The sequence below is a fragment of the Carassius auratus genome, unplaced genomic scaffold (assembly GCF_003368295.1).
Source record: "Carassius auratus strain Wakin unplaced genomic scaffold, ASM336829v1 scaf_tig00017217, whole genome shotgun sequence".
In the NCBI taxonomy this organism is placed as follows: domain Eukaryota; kingdom Metazoa; phylum Chordata; class Actinopteri; order Cypriniformes; family Cyprinidae; genus Carassius; species Carassius auratus.
This window is the reverse complement of record NW_020524756.1, coordinates 23,850-45,259: the sequence shown is the minus strand read 5'-3', so window position 1 is coordinate 45,259 and position 21,410 is coordinate 23,850. Positions and strand designations below refer to the sequence as shown.

At 37.0% G+C, this 21,410-nt stretch overlaps 1 protein-coding gene across 1 annotated transcript in view; it reads left to right on the top strand.

The window, feature by feature from the left end:
* LOC113075593 (CUB and sushi domain-containing protein 3-like) overlaps positions 1 to 21,410 on the top strand; it is a gene marked incomplete at its 3' end in the record, with an annotated part of 82,979 nt that overhangs the window by 41,264 nt on the left and 20,305 nt on the right. The window contains exon 3 of the mRNA XM_026248271.1: positions 8,758 to 8,870. Within this exon, the coding sequence (XP_026104056.1) occupies positions 8,758 to 8,870 (113 nt within the window). The remainder of the gene's footprint in view (positions 1 to 8,757; positions 8,871 to 21,410) is intronic.

Here is a 21,410-nt window from a genome sequence, read left to right as displayed (position 1 = left end):
CCAGCAGACTTTCAGAAATATGCTCAGGCATTTAAACTTTGTTCATTGTAACTTGATTTTCACACGTTTTAAAGGAAAAGAAACTGATCCACTAAAATAAAGGATTGAGAGTTAACTTACTTGAGGGCATCAACTTAATATTGTTATAATAATACAATGTATGTATGTAATGTATGTAACTGTATCATATTGTAAAGTTTTACAATTCGTGAAAGGTATGTAGTTAACTAATGTTTACAAATGAAACCTTTTTTAAAAGTGTTGCCAGACATGAACTAGGTGTAACTCCTGTTGAAATAGTTCATAGATGTAACTTTCAGATTCTGAGACATTGTCATTAGTGATGGTAAAACTCATTCTCTAATGGCTTATTGTACTTTTCCATGATAGATCTTTGGGGACTTTGCAAATTGTTTGAGGACATTTTAAACTAAAAAGGATTCATGGCTAACCGATAAAAGTGTGAGCTCACATAATTGTCAGTGGATTGAAATGAGCTAATATTACATATTGCTCCCTTTAACCACTGAAAATTTGAGTAAAATATGATTGGTGTGCTGATATTCATTATCAGTGGATGAACTTGTGAAGGTTTTATGGTGTTTAGACAGATCTGTATTTCTGGCAAGTCAGTTTCTTGGAGCTGTTCCTTTTTTTTCTTTTAGAGAATGACAAATAAATACATGAATTTTAATGTGTACATGCCATGCTAATTAACAGTGAGTGGTGGTTTCAGACATTACAGTGCCGCACTCGCACTGACTCTTATTCTGCCTGTAGAATGAAAAGACCGAGCTGAAGGCGGAGCGATTCGACCAATCAGATGAAAGGAGCATTTCAGCTCCGCCCACAAGTGCGAATGAAATATTGAAGCCATAAACCGATTTGTAAACCCCAAACAGGAAAATGAGAAATCGAGCCAAAAACACATCTTCCGTTTGTTAAACTAAATGGAAAACTAAATAAACAAGCCATTTTTCCATTTCTCGTTATTGAACTCTAAATAGGAAATTAAATGATCAAAACGTACACGGATCAACTGTCTTGTCCATGTTCTCTCACTTGAATCCTTGAGTCTTTTCATTTTCTGTTTTTTTTTTTTTTTTGGATTTGGAATGGACGGAAGATACCCTGATTTAAGAGGAAACTTTTTTGCCAAATTCGTTATCCTGGTTTGTAATTTTATACAGATGTCAGTTTGAGTTTTTCTCATTTATAGAAACACAGAATTGCTTACAAAGAAATGTCCTATGTTACATTTATTGACTTTCACAATTGTGGCAGTTACATAAATTCTCAACCTAAGTCCATTGCCTTCCAATATGACACATACCTTTCAGAGAAGTGAGCTCAAAGTTATGAATGACTATCTGCAAGAGCCATCTAGACAAATTAAGATTTATGAACTGTTTTTCCCCATGAGAGGCATTACAGTACATCTTTTTGGAGGAACCATGATATCATCTGTTTTCATTTTGTTGAAAGCTTCCCTGAACCCTAAGCCCCCTTTACCAATATTTAGATTTAATAGTAATGTGCTAGATGAAAGGATCTAAAAACTGTCAAAAAGTAAAAATAAATGTATGGTGAGTCATCAAAAACTCACTAGGATTCTTTTTTTATTCCCATTGCTGCATATGTGGTGTTCAAAATTATATATATTTCATATGTTTTTTTTACATATAGCTAGCATATTAATTATGTTCTTGGAAATAATGTCCTTGTAATATAAATAGACTCACATCATTGGAATAGTAAAGGAAGCTGCCGACACATTTCAGTGTGTGGGTCTACTGTATATGTATATTCATACAAAATTGTGTCAATCTTTGTTGTGCCAACTATACAGTACTTATGATTTCTCAAAAGCAAGCATAATTTGCTATTATATTTTGAATTTCACAGTGAATGTCAAGTGTGTGTTATTGTTGTTATTTTTTGAACACCACATAGGTTAATTAAAGATTTGTTTGTTTGTTTGTTTGGACCATCACACTTAAACAGCAGTCCCAACTTTATTTATTTATTTATTTATTTATTTGACCATTCATGCTTTATTATGCATTATAAATTAATTAATTGCATTGTAACATTTTAAACAACTGATGTTTTATTTTTACATTTGACAAAATCCCATAAAATTTTAAAATCAGCCATTTATCAGTAATGAAAACATAAATAACATAAAAATCAATAATGCCTTTTTGAAATGGATGATTATTAATTATAAATATAATTGAGGCCATACTATTGTGTAGGTTATTTGAGATTCCTCTCACAGGAATCATTGTGTAAGTTTTGTAATGTGTCACAGTATCCATTATTTTAGCATTGTAGAAGTCTCAAAATGATGAAGATTAATGTAATGCTACATGCAGCATATTCTACCCCCTTTTCAGAATCTCACATCTGACATCAAAGGTGTCCAGTTTATCTGCAGATCCACAAAACCAATTAATGGCCTCGATATTTGACCTGTGTCTAGTTCTCCAGTGAGATAAATTAATTGACTTGACATCTCCATCTTTATCAAGTTCATTTGTTTTGTGGTTGTGGTCCCAGAGCAATGTACAAGATCTTATAACCATGTTTAAATATCTTTATTAAACCCATCCGTCTTTACTCTCGTCCATGTTACTCTCTCAGATGTAATCACATGTAACCATGGCAAGATGAAAACAATCAAATAAGCAGAGGAACCCTGTGGAATCACATTATCCTGTAACACTCAAAAACGTTTAATGAGGAAAAAAATCAATTGACTTGAATCTATGACTTAAAATATTGCACTCTGATTAAGGAAAGACCTTGGAAAAGATGAATTTTCACTTACAGGGTAACATGATTTTATCAGCTCATATTATCACAAACTGACTGTATATTACAAATACCATGAAACATATGCTACTTGAGCGGATCAAACCATCCAATCAAACCCTAAGCAGTAAAGACACCTCATTTTCCCACGATTCCCCACTGCACTACCACTATGAAAATGCTGAGTTTTTCTTTATTCCTCCCCGGGTTGTGTAAGAAAGCTTTACCATTCTTTAAGTGCTTAACGAGACAGACAGACAGAAAGAGAAGGAGAGAGACTGACAGAGAGACAGAAACAGAGAAATCTCTTCATAGAAATAAATTAGTATTAGTATGAATAAGCATATTTGGCAAAATGTAATTACTGGATTAAAAGGAGGGGAATGCACATTAGGAATAAAGCAACATTAGAGGCAGGGGTGTCATGGTGTCTTCACAGAAATGTTTCATGCTCTTCTAGCAGTGGATCAAAGTGTTTTTTTGTTTTGTTTTTTTCATCATGGTAAAATGGAATCTTCGTCATTTTCTACCATGTTGGAAGCAGTCATTTGACATAAGAAATAAAAATGAAATATAGACTGCCCTCTCCGTTCAAAAAGAGAAAGGCATTACGTTTATGAATCATTTAGGGTAGTGAATGTTCTTCCAAGACAAATATGTGCAGTTGTCAAAAAGCGTTTGAAAAGTTAAAGGAAACTTCATATGCCTTTCCATTTAGGCTGGATGTTAAAGCTCTATTTAGACAAGGAAAATGTGTGCTTCACAAGCTCTATCTGGATGGTAATTGTTTTAATGCAGTGATGTAAGGAAATTAAAGTATTTACAGAAGTTAGTCAATGATTTGAAACCAAATCTGTGAGCTTAAAAGCAGGAATTAATCCAAAAGGCCGACTGGAAATATTTTTGACATAAATTTATACCATACATTAGCATCATAAGCTTTGATCTTAATTATGTCCATATTTAGACAATCAACTAAGTTTCCAATCTTCTCTGTAAATGTTGAAATCCCATCCAAACAGTACTGATCTTTGCCGTTTCTGTATTCCCTCTGAGCATTATATGAAACACTTGAGGTCAGAGGTTTGTTGCTAGAACACTATTGCCTACACAGGAATCTTTCATTCTCTGGACAGTTTTCGGTTAAACCGTCCTTTTAATCCTAACTCGTATTACAGGCTGGTTTTTGACCCTGCTGTCACTATGGTGCCTTTAAAGTGTGTAGCGTGAGCTGATTGGTGGCTGGGAGCTTGAAGACAGTGGAGTTTGCTGTATGTTCTCGGGCCAGAAGCAGAATGTCCAAGCGATTTAAGCCCCGAAGATCATCTAACGAGCAGCAGAGAGTGGAGGCTCCCGACTGTTTTGGCTGTAGGCAGAGTGAGGAGATAGATTTGTTCCAACTCACGCAGTAGTCGAAAAAAGCAGTTAGCGAAGCCCTTGGGGGTGGATGGACCCTGAACGGAGTTGCTGTTCCTTTTAAAGAACTCAAGCACCACTGATCTCCAACAACCTATAAAATCCAGTCCCGGGGTCTAATATGCAAGAAGCAGTTTGCAAGCATGCTTTAACTCGCCCCCAAGACTGTAACAGAATATTTATAACATTGTACTGTAATATTAAGTATAATCAAACTTTGATGTTTCAGTGCTCTTTGATTTCAAGCTAGAACATAGTTTAGACTGAGCATATGCGCTCCCTATGTTTTGGACGTGAGTCCCATTTAGGATGACAGAATATCCTGTGAAGTCCACCATAGTGTAATTCATACACATACATTAAGGTAGTGCAGGTAGATCCTGTGCCATCCAGCCTCACAGATCCAAATCATGTCCTTTGTCCAGCCAGAACAATGATAAAGTATCTGGTAATATATGCAATAATTCAGACAATAGTAGACTGCTGGCTTTATTCACTGAGACTCTGCCAAGAGAGCAGAGGTTGGTGATTTACTTAGTATTTAATGCCTCACTTCCCATGATGCAGTTTGGTGGAGATACAGAATACTATATGTGTATGTGTATGTGTATATATATATATATATATATATATATATATATATATATATTTTTTTTACTACTTTTTATTTTTTTTATTTTTTTTTTTCACATTTGGCTTAATTAAAAAGGGATTTAAACTAGCTTGTTCATTTAAACAATGCTACTTGGAAATTTGAGAAAGTAATTTGTTTTTTTGTTTTGTTTTTTTGCTATTACACTACATAAACAGTGTGTGTTACAGTACACAGAAAAAAGGTTTATGAAAAAAAGGTTTATTCCATTTCAATCTGAAATGAAAAAGTAAAATGCTTTATTTTACCATGTGCTGTTTGTTGTCATGATTCTGCCCTCGTGTCCTTGATTTTTCCTAGTCTTGAGGCAGGATCATGACAGACCCATGTTTTGTGTACAAGCGCATGGCCTTGTCTTTGGGCCGTGTGCTTGTGTTGTCTCGTTCCCTTGCCCGGCCCCCCTTGTTAACCTAGTCGTGTCTTGATTGTCCCATCTGTGCCACCTGTCGTGTCTTGATTGTTCCCCCTATTTAGATCTCCTAGTGTGCTCTGTCTTGCGTCGGTTCATTGTACCTGTGATTGTGATTGTTCCACTCTGTGATTGTTCCTTAAGAAGTGTTTGTATTACCGTGAGTGTTTGTTTATAGTTAGTATTTAGAGTCCTTGTTTATCTTGTCAGTCCAGTCCTGTTTTAGTTATTTAGTCCTTACCTTGCTCCGTGTTTTCCCCCTCGTGGGTTTTGTTTTTCCCCTTTTTGTATTTAATAAACCCTTTGTGTTGAGAATCCCTGTCTGCACCTGAGTTCCTCCCTTACCAATACCTGACAGAATGAACCGACCACCAAGGAACTCAGCAGACAGGAGGCAATGCTGGATGGCATCAGCCAGCCAGCGAGATTGTTTTGAGGGCTCTCGCCTTGTGGTGTTCCGGGGGACCAGGGGAGGTCGTTCCGGCGTGAGCGGGCGAGAGGAGGAGCCCCAGAGGTCCCCACCTACCCAGCTGCCGGCGATCCCGGAGGGTCGTGTCCTGGCCGTGGCAACCCTGGGGGGTCAGGCAAGCCCCTCCCAGAGTCCTGAGGTGCCCTCCTCAGCCAGCAGTCTCCCCATGAAACGAGGGAGACGGTTTTCATGGGAGTCAACTTCTGAGTCTTCGGCGTCCGAGACTGCCCTGCCCGAGACCAAACTCCCCCAACCCGCCTCTGACCCAGCGGTGGCCTCTGCACCGCGCCCAAGGAGGAAGAGGAGGAAGAGGGGGCCTGCCGGTCCTGTGACCCTGTCTCCTCCCGTGCCAGCAGCGGAGAGCGCTGGCGTGCCCGTGCCAGCAGCGGAGAGCGCTGGCGTGCCCGTGCCAGCAGCGGAGAGCGTGGGCGTTCCCGTGCCAGCAGCGGAGAGCGTGCCCGACCCAGCAGCGGTGAGCGTGCCCGTGCCAGCAGCGGTGAGAGCTGGCGTGCCCGTGCCAGCAGCGGTGAGAGCTGGCGTGCCCGTGCCAGCAGCGGTGAGAGCTGGCGTGCCCGTGCCAGCAGCGGTGAGAGCTGGCGTGCCCGAGCCAGCAGCGGTGAGCGTGTCCGAGCCAGCAGTGGTGAGCGCTGGCGTGCCCGAGCCGGCAAAGAAGAGGGCAGTATGCAAGTCGGCAGTCGTGAGAGCGCAGGAGAGTGCCGCGGCCGACTCTGCAGCAAAGACTTTAGTTCAGTGTATCTCATCTCGTAAGGAGATGCCCATTGTCTTAGCGGCTAAAGCCTTTTCTGATTATTTGTCTAGTCTTGTCCGGATTCTAGAAGTCCCCGTCAGTCCTGTCTTGTCCCCAGACCCTGTCCCCAAAAATCCAGAGTGTCCTGCCGTTGTCTCCCCGTGTCCCGTAGATGTCGTCTCCCCGTGTCCCGTGAGTGTTGCCCCTTGTCCTGCCGATGTGGCCCCGTGTCCTGTTGATGTCCCCCCGTGTCCTGTTGTTCCCCCGTGTCCAGTAGATGTTGTCCCCCCGTGTCCAGTAGATGTTGCCCCGTGTCCAGTAGATGTTGTTGCCCCGCGTCCCTTGTCTGCTCCTGTCATGTCCCCCGTCAGTAGTCCCGAGACCCCTCCCCGCCCCTCACCACCCAGACCTGCCCGTACCCCCCGTCGTCAGCCTTCGTCCTGTCCTCCTAAGATTCCTACCCCCCCCACCCGCCCTGGTCTGTCCCCCATGAACTTTGTGGTCCCGCCCCCTCCCCTTCCCTGTTTGTTCTTTTTGATTTGTCACCCTAACCCTGCCGTTGTGTATTCATGTTTGCCATTGTTATTATTTGTCATGTCCTGTTGGTTTGTGTCTGTGTCCCAGTCTGTCATGTCAGTCGTGTCCCGTGTTTGATGTTCCCTTGAGGAGCGTCTGGAAGCCGCTCCTTAAGGGAGGGGTTCTGTCATGATTCTGCCCTCGTGTCCTTGATTTTTCCTAGTCTTGAGGCAGGATCATGACAGACCCATGTTTTGTGTACAAGCGCATGGCCTTGTCTTTGGGCCATGTGCTTGTGTTGTCTCGTTCCCTTGCCCCGCCCCCCTTGTTAACCTAGTCGTGTCTTGATTGTCCCATCTGTGCCACCTGTCGTGTCTTGATTGTTCCCCCTATTTAGATCTCCTAGTGTGCTCTGTCTTGCGTCGGTTCATTGTACCTGTGATTGTGATTGTTCCACTCTGTGATTGTTCCTTAAGAAGTGTTTGTATTACCGTGAGTGTTTGTTTATAGTTAGTATTTAGAGTCCTTGTTTATCTTGTCAGTCCAGTCCTGTTTTAGTTATTTAGTCCTTACCTTGCTCCGTGTTTTCCCCCTCGTGGGTTTTGTTTTTCCCCTTTTTGTATTTAATAAACCCTTTGTGTTGAGAATCCCTGTCTGCACCTGAGTTCCTCCCTTACCAATACCTGACAGTTTGTTACTTCACCTTTTTAATAATGTGTACTAAAAATTTGAAGAAAAAAAATATATTCTTTGTGAAGAAGCAATTGGGTCACGTGTGAATTTAAAGTTATGAAGATTTATTTGAAGATTTAGCAACCTGGGTTCCGTTTAATTTATTCTATAACAATCTTTGAAGTTTATGACAATTTTAAAGGTTAATATTATTAAAACAAAACGGCAGTGTCCTAAGGATATTATTCAAAGGCATTTATAAATGATTTCAGTCTCACTGTGAGTTCATTACCATAAACCAAATCAATTTTGTCCATGTGACGCACACATTTTTGAGCAAACACACACACATATTTTAAAAATCCTCTCCGCATCTTAACATGTTGCTGACCTGATCAGTTTTTTAAATGGAGATAACCAGCAGCTCTGCTAAATGATTTCCTTATGCAGAGTGTGTGTTTCGTCAGTGCCTCTAAATACATGTTCTGTAGCATGCTGGTGGCTTAAAATGCTGGTGATGTCTGGATGCCCCCAAGGAGTGGTTTGATGAAATGACTTCTTTGCATGCACACATGAGCACTGGGGATTATTCTGAAGCTTAAATAAAGCAGGGAAGAAACCTAGTGCTTTCACATCAAGAAATAATGTGCAGTAATATGAGCATTCTAAGAAGACTGGTTCAGATTTAGCTAAACATTGCCATATCCAATTAGTTTCACACGGTTTTCTATATTTTATCCATTTTGTCATAATCACTGAGCTTTTTTTAATTATCAGCCTATTGCCTTGTATGTTAGATCTATGTATAGATCAGTTTGTGTCACTGAAAAAAAAAATATTTTATTAAATTAATTATTATAATGCTGAGACCAGTTAGTCAAATATATATGTAAATATATATACTGTGTATACAGTTTTCAGTGTTTCAGTATCCCAAAAATCACAAAACGAAAACACTGAGTGCTGAAAAACTTCTAAATGTGTTATAAGGTGATGTGTGTAAAAGATCTTCCTTTTCTAACTTATGCTTATTTATTTGCTCTCTTTGCTCTCTTTAGGTTAACGGGTTTCCAAATTCCACCTCCCGTCACAAGCACTGGGTCTGTATTCTCCCTGAGACTCACCAGTGACTTCGCCGTGAGCGCGCACGGCTTTAAAATCTATTATGAAGGTAAAGGTTCCAGTCCATTCAGTCTTGTTACACTATATTTTCATTTATTGTGCATATCATATGAAATCTGCGGCATTTATTAAGAGCTGCTCAGCTTGGCAAGTTAACGGCTACCCTGCAGTCTGTGCCAATCATAATTGTGTTTATTAATCCTAAATGAAGAGGTGGTCTCTGACTACAGACCTCATCACTCCCTATTAAGCTTCATCAAATTACTGTCTGAAGTCTTTGCCTATAACATTTTTTATCCCCCACTTTTAGACACTTGCATCAAATTCCGCAAAGATGGCACCGAGCATTATATCACCTTATATTTCATTAATTTTGCATGTTAACTAATGGATAGTGAAGGGTGCATGACATCTATCTCTTTAGTTTAGTGCATTAGTCTTGTTTTGTGTTGTTTTTTCAGTTGCTTGGCTATGCTTTATAGCCTAGTAGTCTTATTTAAGAAGACATACAGGCTAAGGATGTATTTATTTATTTATTAAATTCTAAATAAATAAACTAACAGACTTTGCTCTGTGAATATAAAGTTACATGAAATTGTCGGTGCATAACATGCCTTTATAAAATGCATCATTTTGCATATTATTGTACACCAGAGTTGGGTTTTTAACTTATAAGTGTTGGGCAGCTGGATAAATATGTTGAAATGCTTTCATACGCAATACACATTAGCTTTGGGAGTGAGTCAGTCGGAGGGAGATAGATGAGGGTGGTCTTGTTCTTGTGCGTGTTTCATTGTGTGATCTGAGTCACTTGAAGAAGCTGCGTCAGCCTAAAGCATAATTTACTGTTGTTTCAGTGTCTCTGTCTGGTTGCCTCCCCTTCCATTTGAATCATTTTTTTGGGGGGGATCAAACTGTGCAGGGAATAGTGTCTCACTACTGCAATGTCAAACTTCTTTTGTCAGAAAGCTGTGGGCTCTAAGAAGTTCTCATTAAGTAAAAGTGATTGTTAGTACATAGGAAGTCACATTTGGCTTAATAAAAAGGGATTTAAACTAGCTAGTTTATTTAAAAAATGCTACTTGGAAATTTGGGAAAGTAATTCGATTTTCTTTTGCAAAAAAAAAAAAAAAAAAAAAGTATGGTGTCATTAATAGCTTCAGATATGTGCAGTTTTATAAAGGTGTTTTTTTTTTTCTTTCTGAGAATCTTCTTGACATACATGTACTTTAAAATATTGTTGAAAGCAACTCTGTAAAGAGATTTGATTCTCTCAAAGTCATGGTGAAATGCACTCATGACTGTTATGGAGGCTTTTAACCATGGTTTTATTAAGGAGTTTATTTTCCTTCTTCCTTTAATATATGCTTATAAAAGATTGAAGTAGAGTCACTGTCCTTCATATCTCAGATTGAACAGAGAATGTAATGTTAACCTAAAGAAAGCAATCTTTACTTTCAGTGAAAATAAATCAGGTCTTTGGTATGTTTTATTAAATATACATTATATACGCATATATGAACCTATGTATGTACCTTTTTCTGTAGCGTCACACTGATTAGCCTCGCCCACTACTTGGTCTACTTGGTTCAGAGTCTACTTGGTTCAGAATTACACTCTACATAGCCATATCATTTTCTGTTTTTGAATTTCTATTATATTGTCATGTTATGCAGCATTTTTGTCCTTGGTATGGACAGACATATTACTCTCCACTTGAAGCTTGTCGTGTCATGCCTGGTTGGGGCACATTGTTAAACCAACCTGTCAGGTTGCATTGCAAACAATTGGAGTGCTCATAACTCATAATAATGTGGTGTTTGTATTATTATTATTTTTTTATTTCTCTAAAATCAGGAGATTTTCAAAATCAAGCAGAAATTCAGCTGGAGATATGAAGTACATGTTTAGGGCTTCCGGCATGTTTACTTTATCAGATGTTTCATAACATGGACATCAGTTGAGTGTGTAGAGCCTCATCAAGCAGTCTGTCCCAGAAATGCTAGGTTGAATAAACTTTCATGCAGAGCAGAGTTCCTGGAATGACTGGTAATGATCTCAGTGATTCAAGAGGCTGGGGGTTGAGGAGGTGTAGTTGTATGTCAATGGCAATAATATTAGCGATAGACGAGATATGAATGGGAATGTTTCTATAGAGGCTGTGGATGCAGTATTCACTACTGTGACCAGTTTTTTACACATTCTGGCCCTGTCCTCACCTGTCCTCCAACCAATACGCTCCTATAGGTCGTTTGTCCAAATCCCAGAAATAAGACCCATCAGAGCGTATACTACAATTGCGCCCCTATCGGCAAAAGGTCATTTTCTTATTAATTATATTTACACTCTGATTTGCGTTTTGTGTAGCTCAGTTGGTAGATTATTGCGTTGTACCTTTATATGTAATCATGGTGTCATGGGTTCAATCCCAGGGGACGGACGTGAACGAAAATGTATATGCACAATAAATCATAATTTAGCATGATTTCTGTGAGGGTTAGGTTTAGGGGTAGGGTTAGGTGTGGTCATTCGAACGAATTAACCACCTAGTAAAATATGTAGGAAATACTGTGAGATTGGTGTAAAAAGCCCACATAATTGCATTTAAATAAACGTGCGTTTTGACTGGTAATGACGTTATACGTCATTTCATGAAGACAGACGCAACGTGATACCGTCATTTTTTGACGCGCTTAACTTTAAAACGTAAATAAAGGTCGTGGCAAAAGCATGCTAAATTGTAGGCAGTCTTCCAAACAATTGATAGAGAAATTTTTTTTAAAGGCTCCTGTAATTTGTTTTGTGGGGCCAAAAATATTAAGAATAATTCAAATGAACTGGATAAGAACCCTATGAATAACAATAATTAGTATTATCACTTTTTTCATTTCTTTCTTTCTTTTTTTTTTCTTTCTTTCATGTTGCATCATTACTTTAGCTCTGCTGGTACATAGTGAACAGTTCCTGTCGACTAGTGAGAGTGTGTTTTGGGATTACTTTCCATTCACTCTTTTATCCTGCTGCACACAACAAATGGATCCAGATAGTCTTGCCTTCTTGCAGCATGCACCACCACTGATTGCATGATTCTCTCCAGGTATCTCCTTCTACCTCTTGCATTCAGATGGGAAATGTTGAGTATGTTTAAAAACAGATGACGGAAGGAGAAAAACTTGCACAAACAGTGAAAATAACTTCTGAATGTTTCCTGAAGGATTCTGAAATCATTCTTTTCAGACCGTGACAAATAGACAGTTATCTAAGGGCGGTGTGGGTGTAGAGCATGTTGATTTCAAAGACACTACTCTGTCACCAGGGAAACTAGCTTCTCCTAGAGGAAGTCAGCAGTTCTACTCCTGCTCTTGTAAACACATGCCTGGAGCTATCGTTCTCATGGGGGCCGGCACAGGTAGACTGTATCTTTCAACATCTACACGGATTCTGGCAACCTCGAGAAGGTCTCTTGAGCTCAGCCAAATCACTGTACTTCACTGCTTCTCTCCTAGAGGAGAACCTCTTGTACATCTAAAGGACCTCAGAGACCTCAACGTAAAGGTTTTCATTCAGTATATGAATATTTAAGTGTGATTTATTATTAATGGGGCATGCTAGCTTTATTAAAAATGTATTCTCAACTAAAAGAGATATCTGAGCATGTGTTTTGCATTCCCTGCAGCCCTCGGGTTTATGTTTCTTCATTCATAACAGAATTTTCATGTAATGTTGTTGAAAAACTTCTTTGCCAGTAGGCTGTTAGATTTCGATTCCAGATTTTTGTTGATTGCAAGCACCGCTTCCAGTTTTCACAAAAAGAAAGAAAGAAAGAAAGAAAGAAAGAAAGAAAATGGGAAGTTAGATTTTAGCTGCTGTATGTATGTTTTTATGAAAATCTGTATATTGAATTAGTGCTGTCATAGTGTTTTGACATTTTTTGGTATGAATCTGTCTTTTAAACAATCATTATTGCTCAAAAATATGCACCCTTCTACACTGTCTGAATGAATCAGTGATTCAAACTGAATGAATCTTTTTTTATTGATTCAAAATATTTGATTCAGTGGGATGAATCTCAGTCCCTTTACTCTAGTAGTTTAGAAATCTAGGTAATATTAATTAATTAATTCATTCATTCATTCATTCATTCTTTCATCCATTCATCCATTTATCCATCCATCCATCCACCCAAAACTAATATATGTATATGATTCTATGATTAAGGGATATACATGTAGCTAGCTGTTTTTTTTTGTTTTTTTTTATACTTATACTTCCACCCATTTAAATGGGCCTAATTCAACAGAAATGATGACAGTATTTTATGCATCCCAGAAACCACCCATAGAAAATGTTTCTGAAATGACTTCTGAACCCGGGAATCCACAAGATGCTGATTGATTTATTTTATAAGTCTTCATTTTCATGAGGGTGTCATAAGATTATTGCGTAGTGCTGACAAGTAGTGAAACAGGATGCAGTTTAAAGCAAAAGCCTCGAGTGATTCTTTCCCACCCTTCTAAACCTAATCTTTTCAATATAGGATGAAGTAGGATTTTTCTTTTCTCTGCACTACATGTAATGAATTTACGGATGTTTGTGAGCACATTCACTTAATCAGGAAGATCTGCGCCATTGCCAAAGGTCCCAGGAAGTCATTGCGTTTTTTGCCCACCAAATTGCATTTCCTTTTCAATTAGATTTGTTCCTGTTTGCCTGGACTATTTAATATCCTTGCTAATGACTATCCACCACTGGCCTAACATGCATGCCTCCTCCAAGCATATTTTCAGTTTGAAATTAATTGTATTAATTTATACTGGCGTCTAACTTCAGGCTTATTTGTGAAGATCATTTCCCAGTGGTAATGGGGGAGCTGCTGCTTTATTATGAGTGCTTCTGCTGACCTCTTTGGTCTCCTGTCACTTTATTTTGAGTGACAACAGACTGTCTCTCATACTTTATCGTAATGAACAGTGAATTAATCAGAAGATGTTCAATAACCCTCCGTGCAACCCGCCATCTGCAGCTAAAGTGTTTAGAGGAACGGATTATTTGGGAATGTGGTAGTGCTCTGATGATGATCGATAATGGTCATGTGTATTTTTTTGATATATGATGACATTGTTAAAATGAAGGATTGTGTATAGTAGGTTGATGGTTGATATAATTTCTCACTGTTGCTAGACGGCTGCATAGTTGCATTTATTACAGTCAAGATATATAATGTGTTTCTTTTTTTTTCTTTTTTTTTACAAAACCAGTACCATTTTCAATAACATTCTCTATGTTGTAGTTATTTATTAGGAAATTAATGCTTTAATTCAGCAGGACTACACTAAATTCATTAAAAAAAAAAAAAATAATAATAATAAAATAACATCCTGGCTATGCGTTCGGTACTAGACTAACTGAGACTTGTCATGGCACTTGTATACTGTTGTTGTTCTCTCGTTGACCTGTCTGCTTCTGTTGTTCTCATTTGTAAGTCGCTTTGGATAAAAGCGTCTGCTAAATGATTAAATGTAAATGTAGTGTTATGCCATATCTAATGTGAAGATTACTATTCTTCACTAGTAAATGTTTTCTTTTTGATCTATGATTCTTTCTATCAAAGCATCCTACAAAAATGTATCACAGTTTCCACCTGCATGATTTCTGAAGGATTATGTGACACTAAAGGCTGGAATATTGGCTGCTGAAAAATCAGCTTTGCCATCACAGGATATGTATGATAGGATGGGCAGAAAAGTTTATTTATTTATTTATTTATTCTTTTAAATCTAATAAATGTATCCTTGTTAAGCATACAGTGAGAGACTTTTTTTAAAAATATTACCATCCTCAAAGTTTTTCCAATGTCAACATGTTAACTACAGTAAATAGGTTAATTTACAAAATATAATTTTATGTTTTCATTTTGCTAGTACAGTAAGATCATAAATGCCAAATAGCTTAACATTTTTCACACATATAAAGGGTATGTATACATGAAATTATAGCTGACATTATTAATTAATTTATTTATTTTTGGAAGGTTTGACAAGTCCTTAATTATTCGACCAAAGTAATTACAACATCTACCAGCAGGGGCCATTCTAACCAGCCAGACCTTGATTGATTGATAAAGATGGATTAAACGATCTTGAGATGAACCCCAGCAGCACCACTCAAGCACTAAAAGTTATTTACTCTACTCTATCTATCCTTGATGATCCCTTTATTTTTTATCGCACGGAAAATATAAATCTGCCATGTCTGGAACCGGCAAACTCAGACAGCAGGTGGGACTGGGAGCATCCGTCTCATACATCTTCGCAGCACAAAGGATCAGTTGTTTACTTTTAATTGAATCCGCAGGTGATAAAGAGCATCTAATCTTCGAGCGTGGTAAAGACCAGTCCTGTCAATAATCAAGTCTCTCATCTGAGCGTCTACTGAGGTATGTCTTAAACACACTTTCAGAGCGAAGAAGAAGAAGAAAAGAATAATAAAAACTGTCAACGCAGCCTCCTTTATTTTTCAGATCGATGATTTCTCCAGAGTTCTTGGCTTTTAATCCATTAGTCGGCTTCCCGTTTTAAAGAACACCGTCAAAGCTTGACCATTAAAATGCCTTGCTCTCATCTTAATAGCCAAGTTCTTGTCTTATCGACTGCACCTTTGTTATTTCCAGACTCAGTTGTGTGATGTCTGAGCTGAAACAAAGACAAAATGACAATGTTCGTGTCATGTAAATCTCGTCTTTCACATTTGTAATTATAAATGAGCTCATTAGTTGCTAGAAAATATTGGAAACAAAAATACCTCAAGGGACTTTCTTTCTATATATGTTTTTTCTTACGCAGGCAATTAGCACTGTACCAGATGCTAAAGTCATCTACATCTAAGTGTTTCAGATGAATTGGACCTGAAAAAGAAACATAATTTAATTAAGAACTATAGGTTTATAGGACAGACATAATAATTGCATATATTATCTGCAGATAATTGTTCCCAACATGTTTACATCTCAAATGTGCCACCAATTTCTTAGATTTGCTGCAGCTGCTGTCTCTTGACATAAGTATCAGAAAATGTGTCTTTCAGCAGATCCGATTGTGACGAGCTGTTTAACTGCCACATTTTGACAAGTTCAAATCCTTTGTGACTATAAATCTTTCAGGTTTAGCTAGCATGTGGCTTGACATTCTTGCACAGTCCTTGAGATTTCAGACAAAGCCGTCTCAGTCCTCCAGATTTGAGGTGTTGTGCCGACACAAAAGCTTCTTACAGAATTAATTAAACATGTGCATGCTAATTGCTGCCATCTAATAAAGATTGTTTGCCCTCAGGGCACAAAATGAGATGCAGAGTTCAATTGAAAATCTTTACTTGTCTGACTTCGCCAATTTGAAAAGCTGCCTGTTGCAGATTACCAGGTGGTTAAGAGAATCATTTGACCTCCAAAAAAACTGAGACGCTACGTGACGAGATACTTAATCGATCTTGTCAAACATGACAAGGATCTTGGCAAAGAGGTGTGACAGAAGCCAGCCAGTCTGATATACTTGTGATATCAGGACTGACGTCTGTCGCTTAGAAACAGAAAATAAATAAATTAAGTAAAAAAAAAAATGCTGCATTGTACAGTATGCACTTTAATTGTCTTCGTTTATTTACCTTATATCTCAGATTTTTATTATTATTATTATTTTTATTATTATTATTAAAAATAAGATAAAATGTAAGTAGATATACTGACAGCATGTAAAAAAAGCTTTTATATATATATGTACATTTGTATGTTATTTTTATAGTATTTATTTTTTTTACTATTGTACACATATTTTTTGCCACTTCTTTGCATTATACAACTCATGATGAGCAAATAGATGCAAATAATAATATTAACAGTGACAATATTCATTCTAATTAAATATGTTTAGATTTGGAATATAATTTATATATACATTGTATATAGAAGCTGTACCAAAAAAACTGCTTGCTTTAGATGCTGCCAATATTTAGATGTGCTGTACATTAGTGTTTATGCAAACGTGTGAAAAATGTGCGGGGGGAAAAAAAACACTTCACATACAAATACCTCCGATTAGTAATGAGATCACGTTGTTTATTAACTTATACTCTATATGGATGAGACACACATTTAATGCCCCAGAGCAAAAATGAATAAATACACTAGCAAGCAAAAGCTGATGCATTTCCCTATAAGTTCTACAGGAGGTCTCTAACTCCCAGCCCACCTGATGTGTTATAATTAGACTAAAGAAACAGTCAGTGCATTGTTAAACATTCGAAGGTCCCAAGAGCAAGTACTTATGTGTTTTTTGTACAGACTGTCTGGTCTTCCTTTTGTCCCCAGTTCAGCTGCTCTCATTAGCATGAAAACAACTTCTTCACTAGCCTCGTAGTACTTCCGTGACCTACTTCTAACCCAGACTTGTACTTCTGTTCTCCGCACGAGCCTCCTCGCTGGGACTTGTGGGTAGGGGAGGATGTCGCCTTTCTCCTCCACACTGTATCCATCATTCTCCATCTGTTGGAGTGGGCCGAGCCAACACCTCAGAGTGCACCTGCTGATAAAAGCAGCCGAGCCCATTGAAGATAAGTGCCAACCAGTCACGGACCTTTAGGGTAACGCTTTTCCATGGTGCTCTGGTTTCTCAGCTCTCCTTCTGCTGTGCTCTGCTCTTTTCTGGCCTTTCAGCACCTCGTCTTGTGCCTTGTTCTACTATGGCCAATCCATCAGTAAACATCAACAAACTTGCTTTGGTGGAAACTAGTGTTGTCTCTTTTGTAGTTTAATTGGACTCAAATTAACAGTGTGACTCTAAATGGTTCCTAACTAAGCTTAATTATGTATGTAATGACTGAGACTGTGTCATTTGGTTATTGCAATACTATTCATCATAAGGTTGTTTTGGTTGGATAAGAGGGAGATTAAATTAAGATTAAATTAATTTGCCGCATTGTGGTTAGTAATATTTATTGCGACTCAGTAATGACTTCTAGACTGAGTAAAAACATTCTGCAAAACTTTATGAAAACATTACACAAAATAAGAGAAGTTATGGAATACCATTTTTGCCTCAAAAATAAATAAAGAAAAAAAAAGTGTCATGTGTCATGTTGTCACAGTATCACTCAGTAGCCCTAATTCACCCCAAAATGAAAATTTTGTCATAATTTACTCGCCATCATGTGGTTCCAAACTTGTATAAGTTTATTTATTATGCTATAAACAAAAGAAGATATATGGAAAAACCAAACAATTGTTGGTCCCCATTGACCTCCACAGTAGGGAAAAATATTATGAAGTCAATGGGGACCATCAACTGTTTGATTACCAGCATTCTTCAAAATAACTTATTTTATGTGCAACATAAGAAAGATATTCATACATGTTTGGAAGTAAATCATGAAAAAATAAAAAAAATTTGGTGAACTATCCCTTTAACTTGCTCTGATTCTGTTCATTGCTTTCAGGTCTCATCTGAGTTGGATATGTTGTACAGTAGCTGTTCTCTTTATGAAGATTATTTACCTGTGGATTTATTAGACTGCCTTTTGCCTTCATCGTCGTGTTTGTGTATGTTTTACAACAGCTGTGTGACATGTATACATAGTAGTCATAATTTTAAAATAAAGATTAAAGTTGCATGGACAAAATCATATCTTGATTTGGTAACACTTTATTTTAAGGTGTCCTTGTTACACGTAACATGTACTTACTATTATAATAGTCAAGTCAAAATAGTCGAGTCAAACCCTACTCCTAACCCTAACCATATAGTAAGTACATGTATTGTAGTTAATTAATATTACTCAGTCCTTAAATGTATAATTACAAGGACACCTTAAAATAAAGTATAACCCGTGATTTTTATTATATTGTATTTATATTGTATATGTTTTTTATATTATATTAAAGATATATGTATTTATTATATATATATATATATATATATATATATATATATATATATATATATATATATATATATATATATATATATATATATACAGTATAATATAAAAAAAAAATCTAAATGTGACTTCGTCTATGCAACTTCATTAAATACATTATGTAGTACTATATATACTATATGTAATACCCTAAGTATATATCTATAAAATTGCAATATATTTCAAGATATATATATATATATATATATATATATATATATATATATATATATATATATATATATATATATAATTTATTTTCTTTGCTTGTTTTATTATTATTATTATTATTATTATTATTATTATTATTTATAAAAATAAAATAATTGTGTGTGCCAACTATGTAAAGTAAGTATGCAAGCTGGTTCTGCTCCAGTCAGCTTACATTTGTGCTGTAGGAAATGCTTGACAGCTGGACAGGTTATAAAATTTTTCTGATACTTTATCCCATCTCATTACCATCCTGGCAAGATCTGGCAGGACATACTATAACTTCCCACATAATTTAGCTCTCGAATCTTGACTTTTCTCCCCCTACCCTAAGAGAAACTGCAGTACTCCGTGTGCACAAGTCATTTTGCATCCACCGCTTCTCTTTCCATGTTCAGCAACACTCTCCAGACTACGCTGTGGATTATACTTGAAGAGCCCTGACTGCAAGTTCTGCAGGGCCTCAGCGGAAGTCTTCTAAAATGAGTGTCACATTCATGTGAGATTATTTCTGTGCAGTTGCATCAAAGAGTTTGCGCCATGCGTTCATAGACTCTCCATCCCCTTAGCTCAGGTCTTAAAAATGGAAGTCAGTGTAGTTTCAAAATTCCAGCAGCAGCTTGGCTTTGCCTCTGCTCTGACATTTTAATCGCTGGGAGGGAGTTGGAGCTGTGTGCGTATGTTTGTGCTGGATTTGGCTTGTTTCTCTTAACGGAATAGTTGAACCCAAGAAGATTTTTATTTCTATTTTTATTTAGTCACATGCTGTTCCTAAGTCAGTATAACTTTCATTTTTTTTATAGAAAAAGAAAAGTGATCAAGAATTGTGAGCAGAAGGCCTTTAAAGATTCAAAAAGGAGGTCCATATTATTGTATTCCCAATTTCTAAAGCAATATGATAGGTTTGTGTGATTTAATAGATAGAAATGTAAGTTATTACTGAAAATGCTTGTACTGTATATACCTGTAAGTGTTGACATCTGCTTATTAAGATAAGTAGCACTGTCAATTTCATGAATGAATTGTTGTTTTGAGGTAGATCTTTTTAATGAATCAGTAACTCTGGTTCACAAAACTAGCCTGAATTGGCTACTTAGAACTAACTGTATTATTGTCTCACTTTTGCACCGGTACACACATCATCAGAGAAGAGATGTAGTTTCAGAGAGGGGAAGTACACCCAAAAATGAAAGTTCTGTTCTTATATACTCACTGTTATTTTGTTCCAAACCCTTAAGACTCTGATTTAACTTCAAAACAGAAATGAAAATATTTTTTTAATGAATCCTGAGAGGTTTCTGTCACTCCATTGAAAGTCTAGATAACCAAAACATAAATGTGACCCTGGACCACAAAACTAGTCTTAAGTCGCTGGGGAATATTTTTAGCAATAGCCAAAAATCATTGTATGGGTCAAAATTATAGATTTTAATTTTAAGCCGAAAATCATTAGGATATTAAGTAAAGATCATGTTCCATTAAGATATTTAGTCAATTTCCTTCTGTAAATATATCAAAACTTAACTTTTGTTTAGAAATATGCATTGCTTAGAATTCATTTTGACAATTTCAAAGGTGATTTTCTCAGTGTTTTGATTGCACCCACAGATTTCAGATTTTCAAATAGTTGTATCTCGGGCCAAATACTCTTTGATCTTAATAAACCACATATCAATGGAAACTTATATATTCAGCTTTCACATGATGTATAAATCTCAATTTCAAAATATTGAAACTTAAGACTGTTAAAAGGTTTTGTGGTTCAGGGTCACAAATGCACTGTGAAATGAATTCATATATGAACTGAGAGGTTTAATCCAAGTCTTCCAAAGAAATATGATTGCTTTATATGAACAGATTTCAATGGTGGGACAGAAACCTCTCAGGTTTGGAATATCTTGAGGGTGAGTAAATGACTTTGTCAGAATTGTACATTTTGTTTTTACTTTAACTGCTCGCTAGAGGGGAAGATTATTAGTGAATAATGACTTCAGTTTAGGTCCGTTCTTTGCACACAACTATTGAATGACTTGCAATCTAAATCACAGGTCATAGATTTCAAGCATTGTTATTTTTATGTTTTTTTTATTTATTTTTTTTATCTATTTTATTTGTGTGTGTGTGTGTGTGTGTGTGTGTGTTTGTCCTTTTTGAAGCTTAAAAATCACAATCCCAATTCTTTGTGAGTGCAAGGAAACAGATTCCTCAAAATTTCACCTTTTGCGCCAAACATGTTTGGACTGAGATAAGTAAATGATGGCAGAATGTGTGTGTGTGTGTGTGTGTGTGTGTGTGTGTGTGTGTGTGAATTATCCCTTTAAATAATTTGTATTGGTTGTACTACAAGTAACTACAAAAAAAAAAAAAAAAAAACTCTGTTATATGTTTTGAGGTGACGTGTAACACGTCGCTTTGA